At 38.7% G+C, this 23,597-nt stretch overlaps 1 protein-coding gene across 2 annotated transcripts in view; it reads left to right on the top strand.

Annotated features, from left to right (window-relative positions):
* CDK6 (cyclin dependent kinase 6) overlaps positions 1–23,597 on the top strand; it is a 136,814-nt gene that overhangs the window by 18,848 nt on the left and 94,369 nt on the right. For both annotated transcript variants that reach the window (XM_036399818.2, XM_036399826.2), the window contains exon 3: positions 12,465–12,600. In XM_036399818.2, the coding sequence (XP_036255711.1) occupies positions 12,465–12,600 (136 nt within the window). The remainder of the gene's footprint in view (positions 1–12,464; positions 12,601–23,597) is intronic.

Below are 23,597 nucleotides of genomic sequence, written 5' to 3'. Positions count from 1 at the left end.
GTGTCACTGGAATAGGCTGGCTGACCACAGAAAAGGCTTCCCTAGACTGTGATGGTTCTTTGGGGCCTGTGTGGTGTGCGCCCTTGCCTGTTTAGTTAACTCTACAAAGGCTTAAGACCATCAGCTGGGGTATTTTTGTGCTGTTTCTCCCAACAGAGGTAAATTGTGGAGTTTAGGGATGGAATATAGAAAATACTGAGGAGCAACTCCTTCAGCCCTCATTGTCTCTTGACTCATTCTTGAAATTAAAATAATTGCATTAATAAAACAATTCATATATGGCTTAGAAAGGGTTAGAACAATTTCTGTCTCAGCCAGTAATTATAGTCTGAAGTGAGAAAGGTGGTTCCTGGTGTAGGGAAGAGTGTAAGAGTGGGACAGACACGAAGCAATAACCTCTGGCAAGTTAAGGCTCTCACTGACTTCTCTATGATCTTAAGTAATCCCTGATCACTGCTTTGTAAGTTCTTGCAGCATTTGCAAGCAGATGGGAGCCAGTCCTGCCTCACTCCCAGGCAGATGCCTCCCAGCTCACTGATGCAGGGAGCTGGCTGGCGGCCGCCAAGCCATGCTGGCCATGCTGCCCCCGAGCTCAGCCCTGGGCTCTGCTTGCTCAGGCTTCCCTCAGCTCAGCCAGACCCACACTGTCTGCCTGGGCATCACAGAGCACAGCCTGCTTAGCTGGCACCACCTGGCTACATGGGCCTTGTTTGCATTTGCCTTTCATGTAAAAATGTTTAAGCACTCCAGGAACCAGAGAGAGATTTATTACAGTTTGCTCATTTCTTTCAGATATGTTCAAGATGATGTATGCAAAACAATAAAAAAGCAGTTTTGCCATGTATTTACATCTGATGTAAACTGTAATTTACAAAATGCGGAATTTATTTCAAATCTATCCATAATACATTAAAATTTAAATCTTCATCTCATGCTGCTGAAAGACACCCCAAAAGAAATAGTTGCCTTTGCCCTGTAGTAATAAAACAGTCGAATAAAATTTATTGCCAGCTCAAAATGCTACTAACACCTCATTTTCATTGCCAAACTCTTCAAATAATCTTTAATTTGTTTTCTTTTACATATATGTGCAAGAGTTTAAAGGAAATACTTAAAGATCTGTGTAGTCTGTATAATACTTCACTGCATGTGTGTTAATCTTTAAATGGTTGCCTCACTGTGCCATGTAAATGGGCTAGAAAGGGAGGAAATGTGTATCAGACATCTCCCTTAAGAACTGGAGGATGACAGCACCTGAGAATCTTACAAAAATAGATAATTTTTGGTTTACTTTACATGTGCTATGAATTAATTTAAAAAAAAAGACAGCTTCATAGAAGAAATTACAAGAGAGACAAGAAGGAGCTTGCATGGCCACATTTGAATGGCCACAAATGGGAAAAAGACCACATTGGTGTCCAGCTCTTAAAAGACTTGCAAGATGTAGTTCAGATGAAACGTGTAAGGAATTTGCATGCTAATGGAAAAAAGGATCCCTTTTTATGTATTGAGTGTTTAAGAGCAATTGCCCCAAGCTAATTTATTAGCCAGAAGAATCTTGTAAATTTCTATTGAAGATTTATTAGTCCCATTTGTTTCTGTTCTTCAGAACATGAATATTAAACTCAATCCTGCAAGTTTGTCGCAGGTGAAAGTCCCTTTCAAATTAAAGGAAATTCTGGACCTGTGCCAAAGCCAGTTAAATAAATGTAGCAACTTCACGAGGCCTAGGTAAAGGGTCTTGTACGTTGAGCTGTTTAGGATTGATGCTGGTCTTTGAGGGTTGAGTGAATAGGGCAGAGGTGGTTTTAGTGTTTTGTTTTGTTTTGTTTTGTTTTGACTTGTCTCCCATTTTGTTTTAACTTCTACATGGAAGAAATATTTTAAAATAACTTCAGAAATGAACTGAACAGAATCCGCATTCCCACCAAGTAAAAATGATCAGTTACATTCTTTCTGGGAAATAATAATATCTTCTAAATTCAGTTAAATTAAAACATCTTTTTTAAGTTAGTCATTAGGCATCTTCCATAGCAAGCAGGGAGAAACAGTACCCTCCCCAAAGGTGATTCAGTCAACTTACTTCTTTCTCCTGAATAAATGAAGACCTACATGACCCATTCAAACTAACCCCCAGTTGCTGAGTAGCTCCATTACAGGAGTTGTATCTTTTCCATGGAATCTGAGAGGAGAACCCATTGCTTCACAGGCTGCTGTGCGGGGCTGTGGTGTAGGCGGATGGCATTTGACCTGTCTGATGATGGCTAGCCAAAGACTGGTATGTTCAATGAAGTTGATAGTTTTCTTACAAGCCTTAAATCTGCCTTCTGCTGAATTTAAGTGCTTTGTAGTCCCATTGTTTTGATACTTTAGTTTTAGCATAAATATCCTCTTACACTTCACTTTTCCTCATAAAGTTATCTGTTGCTCTGCCACTCAGTTTTTTTGTTACATCTGCAACTTAAAAAGGAAGATGGCAGTGTTTTTGTGTGTAGATCTGGTTTCCTAACAAAACCTGGCCAGATCCTGTTTGTTTTTCTTACCCATGTGAGCAATTGCCTTTGTATTTTGATTTTTGGAAATCAGCTGAGTGCTGTTTACATTTTGGTAGATGGGATGTTATTTGTAGCATGTGAAGTAGTGGTGAGTGGACACAGTACAGTGGCACTGCAAGGTTGCTTGAGTTCACTGTGTTCCCTTCCAGGTTTTGCTGAAGTGAATGAGTAATTCCCTTTGTCTGAAGTTCATGGTGCTGCTGGCATCATGGCACACAGGAGTATTACTGGGAATACATTTGGCATCAAAGCCTGATGGAAGTCACTCTCCTTATCACGTGTATACAAAAAGCACTCTGAACTGCATTTCTGTTTTTATGTGACACAATCTCATGCAGGACAAATTTGTGGAAAGCAACACACAAAGTGTAAGACACCTTTTGGATTTTCACTTGACTTAATCCTGAATGTGGCAACTGCATTCGCCACTTAACCACTTGTGTTGAAAGTGGGCAGATATGTCTGATCCATTTCAGGAAATTTTAAGCAGTTCTAGTCAATCCATAAACAGGTTCTTTCAACAGATGCAGACATTTTTTAAAAGTTGTTTTCATTCAGTTTCAATATCTGGTGTTAAATTGCTGTTTCCATTTTTAAGATAACAATAACTACTCACATCTATCGCTGTTTTCTAGTCCCCCGGGTTAAGACTGGGAAAACAACAGTTCACAGTTTCAGAATTTAAGGAAAAACAAATACTGTGATGAATGCCTTAGAATACATCATGACCATAATTTTCAGAGATGAATGCCCATATTCATGAATTTAGTACTAAAGGGTAACTAAAAACTTACAGGGCAGAGATTGTGATACAGATAAGGATGCTTAAGTGAAGAAGGGGACCATGCATGTTGGGCCCCAAGTTGTGGAGTTCTCACTGCATAGGTAAAAATCAGATAGAGGTTGAAATGGCAGACAGGGGGTTACTTTTTTTCTATCCAGGTGATGACTGGCTGAGTATAAGAAAGAGGAAAGATACCTGGCAGATAAGGCAGATGAAGCTTTAGGTGATGCGCATACTTAAAAATCACCCAGGTGCTTTGCATGCTGCAGGTTAAGTGCAGCATAAGTTCTTTGGTAGTTCAGGGCTGGTGGGTCATGCAAGGTCAAGATCTATGACAGGTTTACTCTGCACGCTGATACTCTGGCTTCAGAAATGCATTCTTCTACTGACAGGCCTAAAAAATTTAACACAATACCACTCAAAGCTTGTGTTGTCATGTCAACTGGCCATGCTGTCGTAGCAGTAAACAGCAGTAAACACATATTTCCCAGTGATGTTGGTTTCATTCTCTTACCGAGGATTTCCTTTTATAATGTCATTTCGAGAGACAATAACTTTTTATTTAAGGAATGATGCATAATAATAAGCCCAAATATAAACAAATGGGCATGAGAGTGAACCATGCACTGTTTTACTGTGGTTTACTCCTTTGTCTGCTAATTGCTTTCTGTTTAATACATGGATATATAGCATGTTACATTAAAAGGTCTCTAGAATCCCTTAGTAATAGTATTTCCTGAATACATTAGAGCAACACAATCCAAATAATTTAAAATAATTAATTTTGTTTCCTTATTAACATCTCTTTTTACTAACATATATGCTGCTTATTTACGTTGTGCATGAATAGTATTGTCAGCTTTAGCCAATTTAGCCTTTTGTTTTTTGTAAGGCTTTTTTTTTTCTTCTGTTTTGTGCTCTTTGGCTTTTGTAATGGAATTCATGGTATTGTTAAACTGTGCAAGTTTTCCCCTTCTAAAAGTCATCTCTTGATCCTTCTTTGAGAAAGACAAACTGTTTGGTTCCAACTCTACCTATGAAAAATAGAAATGTATTTTCTTACAAGGCTTTAATGTGTCAGTGTCTCACAGATAATTACAACAATACTTCATGCCAGCAACAGAACCACAGCAAAATATTTTGCATCTATTGCTCTGTCTCCCCTGCTCTTCACCATCACATCATGGCTTTGGACTCCTTTCAAGTGGTGCCACTACTGGTCCATCCTGGGAAGTGGCAGCAACATCATCAGCACTCAGGTGTATTGGCAGCCCTTAGCAAGCCCCCTTAGCTTGCTTTTCAGTGGCTGACAGCTAGGTCCTTCAGAATTACTTTCAGGCTGCTTCTTCTCAGGTTGCTTGTGTTCCCAAGGGCTTAGCCTGTGCTGGGTGATTAATTAGGGCTCAAGCAGCACATGAGTTTTCAGTGCATCCACCATCATCGAGAATAATTGTGGCCATGGAGTAACTTGGAGGTCTTTCAGGAAGAGCAGCCCCTGGATTGATGATAAACATCAAAACAGAGGACCTCCTCTGTCACTGTCTACAGTAGCTGCTCTGTTATTCTTAGGTTCTCCTATGAATCTATAAGAAGCAAGAGTTTGTACTCAAATTTGCATTGGAATTATATACAATTTTTAAAAAATTGAATTTAATACCTCAGGTACTGCTGTAATATTGCAAGCTTTTAAAAAACGATATGAGATTGTACAGAGTGTCGAACAGTACTTCGAATTTGACTTTTTGCAATGAATATTTTTTTTGTGGAGTGAAGGGTTATTATTTCCTTTGTTATTTTTGACATGTTGGCATCATGATTAAATCTCATGTGTACATAGATTAGATTATTAGGCCACTGAAGAATGAATGATAATTTATACTGTTGTGAAATATAAATTTTGAAGATGGGTTGTTTTCACTTAAACCTAGGAGCTGTTCTTAGATTTATATCCTGTAGGTCTGGCACAAGAATTAATTCAAAATATAAACTGAAATGTGGAGTCTGTAACAAGCAGTTTGTGAACTACAGTAAAGACTGGATTCTATTGTATGTCATCTTACACCATGTACAGCTGGAAGTCCAGGATAACAACTGGGCTCATTTCATTTGAATTAAACAAAATCAATATTCAGGCATAAGTTTTACTTACATATTGAGCAAATTAGGGAATCTAAACAGGAATACAGCTATTCCCTGAGGAAGGTATTATAAAGAAAATCTAAAAACAACAGATGCAAACACATTGCCAATGAATGGGAGCATCTTTATTTTGTACTCTGAACTGGAAGCTTACAGAAGCTTGCTGGAAGCTTACAGCACTGTATAGCAGCAGTGTACATGACTTGGAAAGGCAGTGTACATTTGCTTGTTGAAGGATCACATGAGAGCACTATGAATAGGTCAGACAGCTATTGCTGATCCTAAACAATCTGTCAACGACTGTCTTCATAACAGGCCATGTTACTTTTCTGATTCGGGGGTGACTTGGCGTGTCCCTGGCCTGCCCTGGGACAGAGTGTTTGGTAGGGCAGCACACAGGCATGTGTTCCGGCACCACCCAGCTGGGATTTTCCCTCCGTATTGTCAAGGGCTCCGTGTGTGGCCAGTTTGGATAAAATCAGTTGCAGTGAGATTGTTCATGGACTGACTGGTGAGGAATTAAGCATTTTAAAAACTGGTGAACTGTCGAATAAGTCCTGAAGAGGAGTTCTGCAAGGCAGGATATAGTTTGAATTACGGAGTATTAGGAGATCCTTTTATGGTTCTTGTCTGTTAAAGATAATTTCCCTCTGTGAAGAAGGTGAAAGAGAAATGACGGTGTGAGGGTTGAAATAGACAGCGTGCGGCTATAAACAAAGAAAGGTGCAGAGAACATCTTGTCAGGCCTATTTTTCCTTGAAGTAAAACTCTTTTAACAACTGCATCTTTTAGTGGCTTGGGTGGCACACTGAGAAAATGTCCTTAGCCTTTTCATCTTTTGGGCACAAATCTTGGTTTTTGTTGAAAATGAAAACTGGTTTTGGTGGTTTCATAGGAGCAGACATTTGTCTGCATCACAAAACCATTCAGTCTGGCACCAGAGCTCGTCATTGCTTGAGTGGGGCCCAGTGCAGGAGAGCAGGGGTGTTGCAGGTCAGGGCTGCAGTCGGGACTGAGCGTTGAACGCTTGCCCAGTCAGCCCACTCTATCGGACTTTAGCCAGTGCTATTTACTTCGCTTTCACGAGCATCTATTTCTCTCTGTCACTTTCTCTGTCTCTCTTCCTCACGCACACTTAAAGAACAAAAACCTCTTTTATACAGCTAAGCATTTTAAATAATTTTTCCAAGTCAGAAAGGGAGAGAGACTGGAAAAAATTACAGCGCAAAGCTCAGCTTGCAGATGAACGATTGCCTTGTCATCCTAATGTCCCCCTTCCTTTCCTTAAACCTCACTGGTGAGTGGGCTGTGAGCAGCAGTGTTGGCTGAGCTCTGCTGGAGTGGGTGTCCAGAACAGGACTTTCTGCTGCTTTTCTCTCATTCTACAGTTGCTTCTCTGCTGTAGCTCTTTCTGCTCTGTGCACAGCAGATAATGAATGAGTGACTTCAGAATTGAAAACATCTATCTACAGAACATCTGCTTGTCCTAGATAAATTAATTGATTTTACCTGATGTTAAGTCTACCTTTACTACTGTTTGCCTGAAAGAGATTTCTCCTGGAGACAAAAGGTGATCCTGCTACTCTTCCCTGGAAGGGTAGCAAAGCAGGAGAAATGTTCACAAACTCCAAGAACCCAGTAGAAAAGTAGAGAATACTGATTTAAGACATAAAGTTGCCATGAACACTGTAGACATACCCAAGATTATTTAATCAAGTTTGGCTCTGGGCATCTGACTTGTTTCTGGATGGAGCTGACTCTGGGCTTGCTGGCTGTGCTGCAGGCAGTGCTGTGCCCTCATGCTGTGGGTTTCCAGTACCGAGGTGGTTCTGTTGGTGCAGTCAGAGTCTTTGTTATGTTGCAATCTGCTGTGGAGCCATACCTTAAGCACTGATACACATTGGGGCAGCTGCAGCTGGAGTTTAAAGTACATTGTGAAGTTCTTGAAGACCCCATGTGCCTCTGAAAGTGGAACTTAGGTTTTGCATTACTGTGTGGTTCTAGAGATGTTATATCAGGAAAAATGCCATTTAAATACTTTGAATTTAGCAGCCTCTTCCTCTGCATATGCACTTTTTTCCCATCTAAAAGTGTTTTACTAAAGCTCCTTTGAGCAAGAAAACTCTACATTTGAAATACCAGCGTTCAGAGGCCTGGAGGAGTGGGTGATTGCTGATTAAAATGAGACAAAGCAGTATGTCCTGAACAGAGGGAAAGAGCTCTGTCATATGTTTCAGTGGGAAACTCTATTTCCTGTTTTGCTATGTGGAACTTGGTTCTCCTAATGCACCTGTTCTAGTCCAGTTGCCCAGCTATTGTCTTCTTCATCCAAAAGATGATCCCTTTGTTCCAATACATTGGGTATTTATTTGTAATTCCAAGTAGAGACCAGTTTCTGTCAGCAGTCTTTTTTTTTTGGCATCAAAATCAAGAAATGAAAAGGTAGCTAATATTAAAAGTAGGGGTAAAACTGTTTTTTTTAAGGAGTACCTAGTTTATAAGGCTGGGCTGTACAAAGGGCTTGCTGCTGAGTGACTTCTTGAGAACTCAGGAGTCTGAGGCTGCTGCTGAAATTTGGACTAAAAGGACAAAGGACGACCAACTGTCATTCTTCAATACTTCCAGCTATGAGAGGCAGAAATTTTCTGTGTTTATGAACTTCCAGGATTAACCTAAGTCAAAGGCAGTAAAAGCAGAAGTTGTTCAGGTCCTCCTCTCCTTATTTGTCAATAAACCAATAAACCTCAGTCATGGCTTGTGATAGTCTTGGTATCCCAGTCTTGTGGTGTTTACATAAACACTGTCAGTACATAAGTTCTGTGCTCGTTTTCTGTCATGCAGATAAATAGCTTTCAGAGTTAGGTTGAGGCCACCCCAAACTCTTTCCATCTGTGTATTTGCTCAGACTTGTGAAATCTTAAAACTGTAGCATATTATTATGCCACTGTTTACGTAACCACAGTCTTCTAAAGCATTTCTCCTACAAATCAAAGGCTCCAATTCTCTTGCTCAGTTATGTATAAGCTAGGAAGTAACTCTTTTGAGGAAGACACTGTTCCAAAGAAAATTAAAGTAAATCCATGTTATTAGAAATCTTTAGGAGGCGAGGACTGGTTTGGTTCAGTGCTGTGAGTGACCATACAGGGATACATATGTATTCATGTTGGCTTAGTCCTACTGCAGAAAAATAACAGTAAGCCCTTGGATGCATTGGCAGCAACTATCTAATTCTTGGTTCTTCCTTTTGACTATGATCCAGTTAATTTCCCAGATGTACCTACTCATCTGTTTGACAATAGCCAAGAGAAATTATGTCCTACATTTTTTTCAGGTCTTACAGTCAGATCTGTCTTTCAGTATTTCTTGCAGGTGTCTTGGGCTCATCTCCATCGCTGTTATCTCAGTTTGCTCTGGAAAAAATGTTTATGCTACTTGAAAGCGGGAAACTTCATAGCAATTCTCAGATCATCTCAAAAGCAAATCTAGTTACATTTAGGGACTTTCTGGGATCAGTTACAATCTACCACTCAGTAGATGCAATAGTTTTCAAAGTAATAACTGTCTTTCTTTTAAAAGCATTAGGTATTCATATTGTAAAATGAAAGTGAACTGAGGTTGCATTTGTCAGATTTTGTGTTGTAAGAAGCTATGGAGACTTCAAGGAGCATCATCTGGTTTTCTGCATGCAAAAAATCCCAAAGTATTTTTGTAGGAAGGCGGGTACTCTGCTGGATTATAGGAAGATCCACTAGGCACTAAACACATAAAACAGAGACAGAGATTTGTAGCTGATAAGCTCCTGCTTTAGTACAATTAACTTGAAAAAAATGTGTGCATTAAAACCCAGGTTCTCCGTTAGCGTCTCTTCAACAGCGTTCAGTTCCGATGGTCGCGTTGGGCGGTGTATGACTCCAGCCAAACATCTTGTTAAATACTTGCAGGATTTCCCATAGCGGATCTTACTTTAATCAAATAATTCAAACATTTCTCTTGTAAGTACAATAGAAGGGCGGGGCTTGTGTTTACAAAGTATTCAGTATGGAAATCCTGTATTAATTGAGGTACATTTACTTCACTTAGGACAGTGTCCACATAGTAACTCTTTAAATAAAAGGCCTTTTGCTGTTGCCTATTCCAGAGAGGCAGTCACGTGCAATGTTAATGCGTCACATACAGAAAATCATGAGGAAATGGCTTCAGAGATATGCAATGTAGGCAGCAGAGATGTTCCTAATTAACAAAGACAATTTTATGGGTGATATTCTCACAGTGAATGGAAGAGAGTATAATTTATAAAAAGTAGATTTATCCCTGTGGAAACTACTAAATAAAGAGGCTGTGTCTTTCTCAATCTATTTCAAGAACGATTAGCAGGAGCAATGCCAGATGTTGTTTTTTTGTAATATCATGGATTAATATAACCTGTGATTTAAATTATCTTTCTAAGGTAGCAGCTATATTTTCTATGAGTAAACACAATATATTTGTACCTGGCCCAGTGCAGAATCTGGAGCTTTTATGATTAATAGTAAAGCATTTAGAGTTTCACATAAAGAGTATATGGAAAGGAAAGATAATATGAATACTCGGTGATAATATTATTACTCAGTAAAAGGAAACCAGAATTGTGCTTCTCTGAGTTCCTTGTTTTGCTGTGCCAGAAAATGCCAGAATCAACATAACCTACATACAGAAGAATTAACAGAGTCAACATTTTTCCTCCTCAGTGAGTTGGAAATTACATGTTGCTTCTAAGTTTAATACAGTGAAATCTTTTTTCCTTTTTTTCTTTAATTATAACTCTGCTATAGTTGAAAATATGGGGGTTTTGCCAGTGTATTAAATACCTGGCAAAAGAGGTGTTCTAGAACATTTTAGGTGAATGTAGGTCAACACAAAGGAATCATACAGTTGGAAATATTTTCCAGTGTTTATGTTCAGATGTTGAGACCTGTCTGGCTCCTCTCTATTTGCATGTGTTGGGGTTATAGGCAGTCCGGCTACATTCCACGTTGATTTATATAAATATATTGCAGATTATTAATCTCCAGCCAAATACCAGTAAATTTCACTTTTCAGGAAGGTTTGTGACTTTTCACAAAACTTGTTTACCGTGTACAGGACATGTACACCCCATTTAGGGAATCTCAGAGAACGTTATGTGTCATTACGAGAAATGTGCAAACACATTTTCTCTTACAGTCACTGTGTTACCATAATAATTAATGTTTGTTTGTTCAGATTATGATTAGAGATTAAGTACAGATTAGTCTTCAAGTAGAGGTAGGGTGACAGTTTTATTATCATATTCTGGAATTCTGGTTCCTAATTTATTACTCACTGAATAGCGTCCTTAACCTAAAATGAATGTGCATGTATACATTTTCAAAATATGGTAGCTAATAAACATTTTTTCAGTGTAAGACTAATGATTATTTAGGAAATGCTGTCAAATGAGAGCACAGCCTTACTATGGTAAATGCCAAGTGAAAAATACTGCTCTCTTAAACCCGAATTACATTCTTCCCAAGTGGTTATGCCAATTCTAGTGTTTCCTTCTCTTGTGCAATACATTGAGATTTAAGTTAAGAAGTAAAATCTCAGTGCAAGATCTCACATACATCTTGTCCTTGTCTGTTTGTCAGATGTCCTCTGCGAAAAGAAGGGACTCTCAAGGCTTTGTGTGTGATCAGTTGTTTTCAAATCCTGCATATAAAGCCTTTAGTCCTCGAACAAACAACAAAAATACCACTTGATAACATTACCAGAAGTCCTGCACTTCTTAATTCTAATAAAGTAATTCTAAGAAAAGTGTATAAAAGATAAAAGTAATACACCAGCATCACTGATATGATGTTGAAAAAATAAGCCATAGTATCAACACTAGTGGTCTGTTATCAATGAGAAATTCTTCAGTTTAACTGTCTAGACCTTTTTCTATTAACTTAATTCATTTTTTAAAACTACTGTCACCTAGTAAAAGTAGTGATTCATTTTTCTGCCTCACCTCAGAGAGAAATGCGATCTGATCATGTAGTGTAAATGAATAAGCACATGAGTAGAGTATGTGAGCAGGGAAGAAATGTCCTTCTGGCTGTTCAGATGGTTTCCTATTAGGATTTTGTAGAAGTGGGACTTGAAGAAGGATAGTGAAAATCACTGGTATGAATATAGGTGTGAAGCACAGAATGATGAGCAGATGTTTTCAAAAAAGGTGAAACAGTGATTAAAGCTGGTATGGTAGATGGAGAGGATGAGAGAAATCCTACTTAAAACCAGAAGTAGAGTAATCAGATAGGAATGTGGTATTATGAAGAGCTTTGTCGATTAGTTGGGTGTTGTGCAACAAGGTGAAATGACAAAGAAGTTGCAGTAAAAGAATGACCAAAAGTGATGAAAGAAGTAGTGACATCTTGTACACAAAGCTTTTTTTCAAACAGTACGCTGATTCTGGAGGTATTCCTTGTGTCCAGGAATTTGCAAGAGGAATCAGCGAAAAAATTCTGTTTCTGCTGAAGGAGATATAAAGTTGTGTAATGGTATACGTGGGAATTCTGTGGAAAGAAACTGAAGGTGCATGCAAACACTCTTACGTATTTTTCAAAATATTTCCGGCTATTTTTTTTTTTAATGATTATAAATACTGGAGCCTAGAATGTGTATAAATGTCATGTAATTTTCTGTAGTAACTCAGGTTGCTGTGTCAAAAAAATGAATTATTTTCATATAATTATTTTACATTTAACAGCTGATGAGTTCTTAATAATTAATCCTATTTCAGAATTCACAAATGAGAGACTGAGATGGTAATTTTGATATATCAGCTGTTACCAAATGAATCAAGAGCTCAAAGATTGGTCTGCCTTTGGAAAGCTCTTTTCCATTCTGTATACTGTAAGAAATTTAAATGGACATGCTTGAGATGCAAGTTACATCTGTACTGGTTCCTTCTATACTTACCTCTTCTGTTCTTTTCCTCTTCTCAGATTGTTTGATGTGTGCACCGTGTCACGAACAGACAGAGAGACCAAGTTAACATTAGTGTTTGAACATGTGGATCAAGACTTGACTACTTACTTGGATAAAGTTCCAGAGCCTGGAGTGCCTACTGAAACTATAAAGGTATTTAAGGAGAAAGATTTTAGGAGATCGTATTTCAGAGATAAATCAGACAAACTGTGTTGTGATCCCTAGGATTTTGTTGCATCAAAATTGAGTAGTGCCCAGCTTGGGACATGAACTGCAGCACAAAGTAACAGATATAATCTCTTTGTGAAAAATGCTGCACTTGTGATTTTATTCCTCTTTCAGAGTTCTAAATTTACTGAATCTCTACTGTTGTACCAAATGTAGCATTCAAACACAGGAAGGAGAGGGACCTGTTGGAGCAGGTCCAGAGCAGGGTCACCAAGTTGATTAGAGGAATGGAGCACTTATCTTATGAGGAAAGGCTGAGAGAATTGGGATTGTTCAGCCTGAAAAAGAGAAGGCTTAGAGGTGACTTGATTGCAGCCTTCCAGTACCTGAAGGGAGCCTACAAGAAATATGGAGACTATTTACAGGAGCATGTAGTGACAGGAAAAAGGGGAGTGGTTTAAAACTGAAAGAGTATGTTTAGATTAGATATTAGGGAAGAATTCTTTACTGTGAGGGTGGTGAGGCAGAGGAACAAGTTGCCCAGGGAAGTCATGGCTGCCCCACCCCTGGTAGTGTTCAAGGACAGGTTGGATGAAGCTCTGAGCTACCTGGTCTAGTGAAAGATGTCCCTGTACATGGCAGTGGGATTTTTAAGGTGTTTCCCAATAGCAGTAATACCATTCTGTAATTCCATCATTCTGGGAGATCATTAAGAAAGACCTTTGCTTCCAGCTGCAGGCAGATGATTCTGTTATTGTTTCAGCAGAGAGTACTTGAACCTTCCCTTAAAGGTGAAGTGCTGGTTATTGCTAGAATGGATAAAATAAATCCTGTACTCGTTATCCCTTTTCCTTTGCCTTTTATTTCCCCAAGAGACTACTTTTGCTTTATGTCCTTCTTGCCAGGAGAGTTTGTGTACATTCTGAGAGCAAGAAATGTTCATTGTGGGCCTGTGGTGCGCTCTACAGAGGGTGGGCTGAAAGATGGGGCGAATCATGATCAGTTGTTACAGAAGCTGGGAAAGCTCTCAGTAACTGGGAGGACAATAATGAAATTTTGTTGTCGTGTTATCTCATACTCTGCATCTGTAAGGGAGGACCCCTACCTAGGGTAGGATGTGCCTGTGTTATTGTTACTAAAATGCATATACCAACTCTGCTTTTCTGAGAATTTCACAGCAAAGTGCCATGTTGAGGATCATAGGTTGAGGTGTTTGACAAAAGGTTTATACCTGGGAAGAGAAGCAGAGGGATTGATCTTGTGACATTTTGACAGTGTCTGTTTAACATTTCTTCTGATTTTTTTTTTCATTTTTGTGAGGAGAAATAATTTATGCTTTCAGACATGCATTATCCATTATCTTTCACTTGTATAAATACTTTCTGGAAGTATGTTGTATCATCTTAGTCTGGCAAGGATTTTCCTTGCCAAACTAAGATGATACAACATACTTCCAGAAAGTTATACTTCCAGCCAGGGAGGAAAAGAAAACATGAAAACTCTTGAAAATTTAGTTATTTTAATAAGTCTTTTAACAGCTTCAGACTTAGGAGGTGTATGATCTTTCAGTATAAAATTAGAACTAAAGTGAATAAAGATCTATTCACTGGTGTCAAGGTCACATATGTATAATACCAGTCAGTTCCAGCAACCATGTTTTTAACCAAACGTAGTGGATAAAATAAAATTTTTGAAAAATGGATACAGCTTTGATTCAGTCAGAAGAAGACTGGAATGTACCTATTATATTGTAAGACTATTTTATTATAATGCTGTTAAGGTTCTATTTTCCTCTTAGGACTTTGAAGCTACTTACATGAACTCTATTTCAACTGAACTAACATTGTGAAAATAAGATGTAAGGTGACTGGCTTATTATTTAACGAAATATATTGAAATTGATGGTATCTGAAAGACCAAGCCTCTGAAATCTCAGTTTGAAGTATCTTTTGATCTATGTTTCATTTAAAGGAAATACAAGACATGAGCACTGTACTAAAGTATTTATGATTTTCAAAAATTCTATTTTTGAAATAGAAATTGCACTATGAGACTGTCAAATATATGTTTGGGTATACATTTCATGGAGATTTTATACTGATGAAGGAAATCATTGTGCTTACATTTGAAAAGCACTATTCTGCATAAATGGTTTACTAGTTAACCCAGTTGCTATATCTGATAGTTTGGCAGAATAAAGTAAAAAAGCCACACAGAAACAAGGAGGAGCAATTTTGGTCTTTTATGTACAGTGCAAGTTCCACTGCAAACAGTGAAATTAGTGACTGTAAAATTCAGCTTGTGGTACATAATCATTTTTTAAATGGGTGAGGAAAAATGTAAAATTGCTGTTTACTTGGTCATCGCTGTTGATTTCAACATTTTCACAGTAGCTGATGTGTTTTTTCTTGAATCCTGTTTGGCACAGGAAAAGAGAGAGATTCAGTTAACTTAAGTTGCACCCTGTTGCTTCACGTTTATGTCAAAATATCCAGTTTATGGAGGTACTTTCGCTGATAGTCAGGGCTGATCACATGAGGAAGGGTCTCAAGGCTTATTTTTAGTATATTTCAATACCTTTGTAATTATAAAATCTTTATGGATATTCCTGACAGAAACTGAAGCAAAACATACTTCTCCTGGCTGCAGGAAAATACTACGATTTTGTAGCAGCTGAGCATTTAACCCAGAGCACATACATCGTTAAATGACTAATCTGACTTTTTATAGTTTGGCTTTTGAGGTTAATATGGATTTGTACTTCATTTATTTTCCAGAATTGCAGACAATTTGTGTAGAGTATTTCCCCTCACCGCCAGCACAGTACAAAACAGCTGCCAGTATTGTAAGACCATCTGTTAAAGTTCTGTGTGTGTCAGCAGCACAGAAGTGCCAAATGAGCCAAGCTCTGGATAGCTTGAAGTTGAAGGATCTAATATACCTCTTTGGCACCCTGCTGTAAAATCAACAGTTGTTAGTGGACCTTGAATGACATAAAATTACTATGAGAGAAGCATCAGCCCCAAAAGATCTTTTTTGTGTGAATTGACCACCATCGTTACATAACATTTAGGGAAGGGAGGCTCAGCTTCTGCTGGTTTGGGGCATGCTGGGGTTTTTGGTTACCACCTGTCAAGAAATAAAAGTGACGCCGGTACCATTTTATGAACTTTCTCTGTGTTTTGCAGGCAATTGTCAGACTGTAGCAGTTCAGAGAAGTGCGCCATATTGATCATTCAAACACAGCTAGAGCTTTTGTCTTAATGCTGCTCAACAATGCCTTTCTAATGCCTAAGTCCCTGCAGTAGGAGTCACCCCAGAGGGTGTTTTAGGAAGATACAGACAGGTGTCCATAGCATGATAGAAGAGAGGTAGTTTTCCTATGAGACATTGCCTGGTAGTGGGAATACACATACAGGATCTAGAGCAGACATGCTCACTTCCCCTTTCTGTCACCAGGAGTGTGGATGCTCTCGTCCATTTCTGTGGCTCTGGCTTCTGAGTTCTAGATTATTCTGGACAGAGCAGTTTTAAATCTTTTCTGCTGAAGCCCTTCCATTATTATTTAATTGAGTCTACTTTGAGCTAGAGGGATGGTGAACACTACTCCAAATACTTGTGGACATAATGTTCACTTTTGAAAGAGAACCATAGTCAGCCTTTGTAGCTGCTGGATTGTAGTCACGCTCACACTTGCTGGCTTCCTCTGTCAGACCTGATTATTATATGTTCCATATGGCGTGAATCAGAATCAGCAATGACAACATCTTCCTTCTTTCCTCTCTACCCATTGTCTCCTCCCTTCTTTTCTTCCTGGGATACTCTTTAACTTTAGGGTAGTTTATGTGGAAATGCAAGGTATGAGTTCAGCTTCCTTTGGTCACAGCTGTTAGTCATGCGCAGGTCTTTGGTAACGTTAATGGTCTTAGCAGTTGAGCCTCCAAGAGCCTTGGCTCGTTAGAAACTTTTGTTAGCTGACATAAGGGTAGTGGAAGTGGGAATGACACATATGCCACAGAACCATGATTTTCTTCTAAATAGTTAACAGACCACTAAAGCATTTTGATGGCTTAGCCTTTGGGACTGAAGCATGTTTAAACTGCCTGGTCACGTTTCATTCTGATGCTTGTGCTGGCATTTCTTTTTATTCTAATTAATTTTGATATGGTTATGGTTGTTTAACACTAACTACATTTTTCATGTAGAAATCATATGCATCAAACAATGCAACCAAGATTATGTTTATTGTTTTAAGATACCGCAATGTATTTAATAATACTTAGCTTTAAATTATTCTATGCGTGTAATGGCTTTGTATATAAAGCTGTACATTAAGCGGTTGCAGAATGGTTCTTTGGAGTTCCCTCCAGTCATTTTGTACTGCTATACCAGAGTCTCTAAAAGTGGGAGGGGACAACAAATTTAATTTTAGTAATGAATAATGTTAACTTTGTGTGGTAATGTCATTACAAGTAGACTTGTGGCTTCTTGCAATAGTTTTCTTACAGCAATCTGGAATTTAGGCTACATGTGCTAAGTGGGCTGTGCGTGTGTCAATCTGACAGTCAACACAGGAAGGAACAAAAAAAAGGTTTCCAGTACAGCAGGTGCATGTTACCTATCACAGAATGTTGCAAAAGCTGGGATGTTTTTCTACTCAGGCCTGTGATTTGTGAGTCTTCATGGTATTCCCTCCAACCTTGAACAGGGCAGCCAGATCACAGAGTGAGCAAGGTTCCATGTGTATGCTTTTCTCTGCTGTGTCCTGGTTCCTCACGCAAGTGAATGGCTTCTGTGAATATTTTTTGGATATTTACTTCTTTGCATAGAAAGCTGATATACCCATCTGATTCGGGTATACAGATTCTGATATTTAGATGCCTAAAATTTATAAAGTACAGCAGTGAACCTAATTCTCTTTTGTGGGCTTATCAGATAGTAGCCCATAAATTGAATTTTCAAATATTTGCCTCAGTCATGGAATACATGCATCCCTGTTAGCTTATATTGTTGCATCCCTGTTAGCTTATATTACATGCTATTAGACCAGGCAGATTGGTGATATCTTTGCAAGACTCTTAGAAAATTAATATGAAGAAGCTGTTTCTCAGAAAGCAGACCAGTGTTCACTGTTGTGAGGTAACTCAGCCGTATGCCATGGTTTGTACCTACTCAGTTGGTCACGTACGAGATGTGAAGCAGATGTCACACAATCGTGCAGTTCTGAAAATAAAGCAAGATATTCCAGGAAAACAGATTCACTAGTACTGAGTCTTCAGAGGGTGGCTACATTTAACAACATCAAAGTTAAAAGTCGCTAAGAAACGAACCTGCTTGAATTATTAAGAAAGATACTAACAGAAGAGCTGTTATTATCGTTTTCCTGGCAGTACTTTTATGGTAAAGAAAGAAGCAAAACTTAGTGAAGAATTTGGAGTGTACAAATAATGGATCAGATCCCCAGCTGATACTAACAAGTGTAAATCTATTAGCTTCAGTGAAATGGTGCCCATTTACAGGTGCTAAGAGTTTCATTTTTTGTGGATTATTTTGCAACAGATTTTGTTCTGAATCTGTATTATAAATTAAAGAAGAGTAGCCAGTACAAATAAATAAAAAACAAAAGGGCTGAACTGATATATCATGTGGGATAAATCTTTTTTCTTTCTCTGCCATCTGCATGAAAGGGTAGCAAGAGAGAGTAGGTGTCCTGCACAAGCGCTGAAGGAGCTAAACATTAAAAAATGGATATTCTCGAGAATATCCACTCTCCAGAGTGGCAGTTCCCTGTGTTGTAGGTGGTGCAATTTCTTTCCCATACTGTGCTGCATGTAGAGGCACACCCACATCTCTGGCTGGTAGCGGGTAGCAATGTAGAAGCTGACCAAAGTGTTAGGAGGAGTCATGATTCTGTGAATAAAGAGACTGCAGCTCACAGGATGTCACACAATATAGTCTGGTATCCTCGCAGTTACTTCTTTAGCTTGGGTCTTTTTACTGTTCGTGTACAGCCACCGATTTCAATTATGGTGGTGTTAAATATCTTCTAATTCCTACCATTTCCAAATTCTTATGCAAACCTTTTCAATCTGATGATAATGTATAGTTGTTTTTTGCAGTGCTGTAGCCTAGGACTGCTAGGACGTCCATTGCTTGCAAACTGGGAACTCATAAAAATGTGAGGCACTCCAATAATTTTAAATCACTCTGTCCTGACTAGAGTGATTTAAAATCATTGGAGCGCTTCACATTTTTTCAGTTGTTCCAGTTTGGAAAGCAGTCAAGCAGCACTGGAGCATAATGCATGAAAGCAACCTGCCTGAAAAAATAATTTTAGTCTTCCAAAACAATGACACTAAATTAGAAATGTCACTGTGAAATGATGTCTATGAAGGGTTCTGTAAATAGACATCTCAACCTACTTTTCTTTTGTGGTCCCTACTCTCAAGGCAGCAGCACAGTCCAGTAGGGCCCTAAGGGACACATCCTTTTTGAAGTCAGAAGGAAGCTATTGTTTTCAGTAGATGGAGGGCCAGAAATCATCTTTATTCAAAAAGTCAGAGGAAATTAAGAAACTGAAGAGATTCTGAATTGTGGGCAGGGAAGGTGATTGAGCCTTGGTAGAGCAGATTTATGATCAAGTCATTGCAAAATTGCAGTATTACAAACACTGGAAGTGAAATGTCGCTATCAGTTAATTTAATTTCTGTTAGTTCAGCAGAGCTGGACATGGGTGTGATGCATAAAAAAGTTTATGGATCCTACTGCTCTGCATTCCCTTGAGACACTCTCAGATTATTAATGACACTGGCTTTTTGCTACTGGAACATGAGTACAGTACCAATTGCTATGTGAAATGCTTTGGTGACCCTGAAAGAAAGGGAGCATGTGGTAGGAATAATTGTCAGTCAGGTACAGAAGTGGGGCTGAGCTGCCAGGCAGCATCTCAGAGACAGTGCCACACTGTTCTGCATCCAGCCAGTGACAGTTCCTCCAAGTGGGGAGTATTTTTGAGATGCCTTCTTTTGTCTCATGGTGATGGTGCTCAGGCACGACTTGCTCTGCAAGCACATCCTGGCTCAGTGATCAGCACAAGTGTCACTCATGTTTCCAGAGTCCTTCTCTTCATCAAACACGACATGCTACATTTAAAGTAATTAAGAGAAAGCTTGCAGCTGATGGTGTACATAAAGCAGTGGCAGAAAAATACACTGAAGTGTTTTGATTTACCCATGTTCAAAATTTGCTTACAAGCCATATGTTGTTTTTGTCAAGTAATTTGAAGGTCGGACTGCAGCAGATGTGAGGTAAAGAGAAGAATTTCAAAGAGCCATTCTTGATTTTTGCCAGGACAGATAAGAATCACTTTCTTGATAGTAGTTTCTGCACTAGGAAGGAAGGAAATCAGTCCCCTGTGCAGTAACCCCAAAATTGTTCTTCATCCCAAAACAAGCACATAGAGATGGGGAAGAGTAGACAACAACACAAATTGTGACAAAGGTAGATGCTTAGGAAAACTGGGCAACATTTTTTTTTTACTAAACTCAGGATTCTAAGGGTTGAACTCGGCTGATCTGGGACAAGAAGCATTATAGCAGAATACATTCACCATCTTAGTCAACCCAAGTTAATGCAGCTCAGATTCTCTAAACTAGAATATTTACAAGTGTTTATATTTGCTCACAGCAATTATAGAGCCATAGTGTAAAACAATTCAAAAGTTGGCCACAGAAAACTCATAGCTAATAAAAGACGATATAATAATCAAGTAAGTTATTTTCCCATAAAACTGTTTTCTCTATTCCACCCCAAGAGAAATTTAATACTTTTGGACTAGCTGTATGCACTGGTTTTATGCCAGTGAATAGGCAGGTTATTGTATCCCACAGTAAAAATTAATTCGAAGCGTGTTACTTTAGTGGCATACTGATTTAATCAAGATATGTTCTGTTTGTTTCTTTTCCTCCACAGCAGATGTATTTAGCTTATGCCAGAAACAAAGTTCCATACAAATGGGCAGAGATGGAATTTTTTTGTATTACATGTTTTCATATGTAGAACATAAAGTCAGCTTCAAGAATTTTCTGTTATTTATGAATACATAGGCACATAAACATATATACATGCACATGCATATATAAGTGTATTTTGCAAAAGTCCTCTAACATTTGCAGGAAAAAAATACTGCTGTTTGTGAAAGGGAAACTATGATCATCACTCTACTGTCTCCAGAGTTCATTTTCTCAAAATAGGTGTGGCCCAGAAAAGGCAAGAACTGGCAGCGCAGATGCTTAAGGAGTACACAGATCCATGAAGGGTAGCACCAGTTCTCCTGCTGTGCTTGTAGAGTGGTCATGTGTGTGCACATGAAAGCACACCACACATATATGTACACACACATACACACGTGTGTGTGTATGTATGAATGTGTGTATATATATATATGTGTATATATGTATATGTATGTATGTGTGTGTGTGTGTGTATTTACAGATGTGGATGTGCTGATCCCCCAGAGTCCATCCAATAGTTCATCACCCAAGACAGCTGAGCTGTTACACTTACAGGGAGGGAATAAAACGAGACCCAGCTGAAGCTGTGCCTGTTCCTCCTATTCAGTGTGTCAGATGAGAGACACATGGAGAGCCCCTGTCCCACCCACCCCTGTGGATACCAGAGCAGACACGGTTCCTCCCTGCTTCCTGTCCTCAGGCCATCAGGCATGAAACTGCAGAGAAGCACCAGCCTGGGGCATCAGCCAACTACATTCAGCTGCTAGAGCAACCAAAGCCAAAACCTCTTGACACCCAGAGCTGCTTTCAGTGATTTCAACTCCATGTTCTCTGCCTGTGCAATTCCTGTTTTTTGATGCCTTTTCTCTTCCATCCCTCTCTTTCTCCTTGATTTTTTCACTTCACTTTCACTTCCTATTTACACGGTCTTCTGTTCTTTCCCTTCCTCTAGAACTTTTCTCTCCATCACTTTTCTTTCTGTTTTTCCTGTGTCCTCCTGACTATTCCCATAGAAATGCAGCATCATGGAACTGTCTCACAATTTCTCCACCTGGGGTCTGTCTTGTCCATTTTATCTGTGGGCTTTTAATGGAGGAGGCTGTGTGAAAAGTCTTGACTTTGGTTCCCACCATAATAGGTCCTCATTTTTGACTGGTCTTTACACAGTACCCTGTTAAACATGAGTCATGATAGTGAGATCCTCCAACAGCATTATTTGTGTGAACTTCACCACTGCATTGCTGTTTCCCCACCACAGTCCCTTTACACATTTACACAACTGCTTCCTTTATATATCAATGCTCTGTAATCAGCGTATGGTTCATGTTACAGGTTTCTCAGGTTTCAAAGTGAAATGAAATGAGCTTCCTTCCATTTTGAGAATATCCCTTTTAAGAAATCCTAACAAAAGAGACATGTAATTAGTAAATTCACAGGCAGCTGCCAGAAGACAGAAAATTCAGAATGGAAATGCGAGTGAAATAACAGAAATAGTGCTTGTTGTTTGTTCTTAGTGCAACAGCAAGGGAACATATTTAAAAATTTAAATGATTCATTTATTTCTAGTTTTAACAAATCAGATGTGATATGGTAGCATTTGCCATTGTTGGTACTCCAAAGCACCAATCCTTCACAGAAGGTCAAATCCTTCTGGGGTGTAACTGGGATTCTCAGGGTTCTGCTAGGAGTGGGTGTGGGGCAATGATGTTAGCAGCAGTGGGCATGCAGCCTTCATTTCTTTTACTGCTAAGCCTAAATAGTGTGCCACTAGGAAAGAGCAAATTACAGAGGTTCAAGCTCCTGGATCAAATGTGTCCTTCATTTTTGGATTGGGAACCTTATCCAAAGACTTAATAAATGTCACTATTTTAGGGTTTTTTTACTTCTCCTTTGCTGTTATAGCTATACACTACCAACACTTATGTCTGTACACCTAAAACGTTTAAATTCATGCTGGAATATGTACTTGCACTTTCTGGTTCAACTTCAATCCCAAAGGGAGCAGAGGCACTTCCTCAGCAAAGCTCTTAAACTTCTGCCTAATTTTATGTCAACAGATTGTTCCAGTATTAAAAATGAGGTTGAAAGACTGAATTAGAGGAGATAACAGAGGAGAATCAGTTGTTATCCTGTGCTATTGACCTGATGAATTCAAAGGTTAGAACAAAGAAGAATTGAAACCATTGTTTCCTTAGTCTCAGATTAGTCATAAAACATGTGTTTTGCTTGTGTTTAAATGCTTTTTCAGAGTGAAGAAGTAGTCTTCCCTCAAAAGACTTATGTGTAAGCAGTGTCTGTGCATTTGGAACCAGACTCCTGACTATTCACAAAAATGTGTCATAGCTGGTCAGCATGGTAAATTGACTCAGTAATGGCAAAGGGCTCCAAGGATCACAAGGTTTGGTGGATCGTTTTGTTTATATCTGGTGTTCATTAATATCATAGCTGTTGTGGCCACAGAATATCCTATTTGCCTTCTTTGAAAATAATGACCCTTGAGAATACCCATTTCCAAGAAGATGCTGTATTTTACCATTGTGACCAATTCAACAAATGCCATTGCATTCTGTCTTTATTAATGTTGAGCAGTGTCTTATACCTTAAAGGGCCCTTTGAAATTAGTGGCTTAATTGTAAATGAAGTTACTGCTCAACAGTTTTCACTGTTGCTAAATATGTGACTTTACAAACAATGCCATAAAAATTATAAGTATTCTAAAATGTTCCACTTCTTTTGTCTATAGAGTAGGAAGCATTGCACTGTCACTTTAAAATACCAAAAATAATCAAGAGGACATGTTAACCATCTCTTAAGAGTGCTTAATTTCAAAGCCAATAAATTAAGCTGCTGAATTTTTGTCCTTTGTTTTAGGCTGTGATAGTTCTGTTGCATAACTACAATTAGGAAACTTCAGAACACTCCAAAATGTTACAGTATTCTGTGGATGGAAGTGCAGGGTTGTTTTTCATT

This window comes from Molothrus ater, chromosome 1 (assembly GCF_012460135.2).
Source record: "Molothrus ater isolate BHLD 08-10-18 breed brown headed cowbird chromosome 1, BPBGC_Mater_1.1, whole genome shotgun sequence".
Classification (NCBI taxonomy): Eukaryota; Metazoa; Chordata; class Aves; order Passeriformes; family Icteridae; genus Molothrus; species Molothrus ater.
This window is presented reverse-complemented; position numbering and strand designations above follow the sequence as displayed.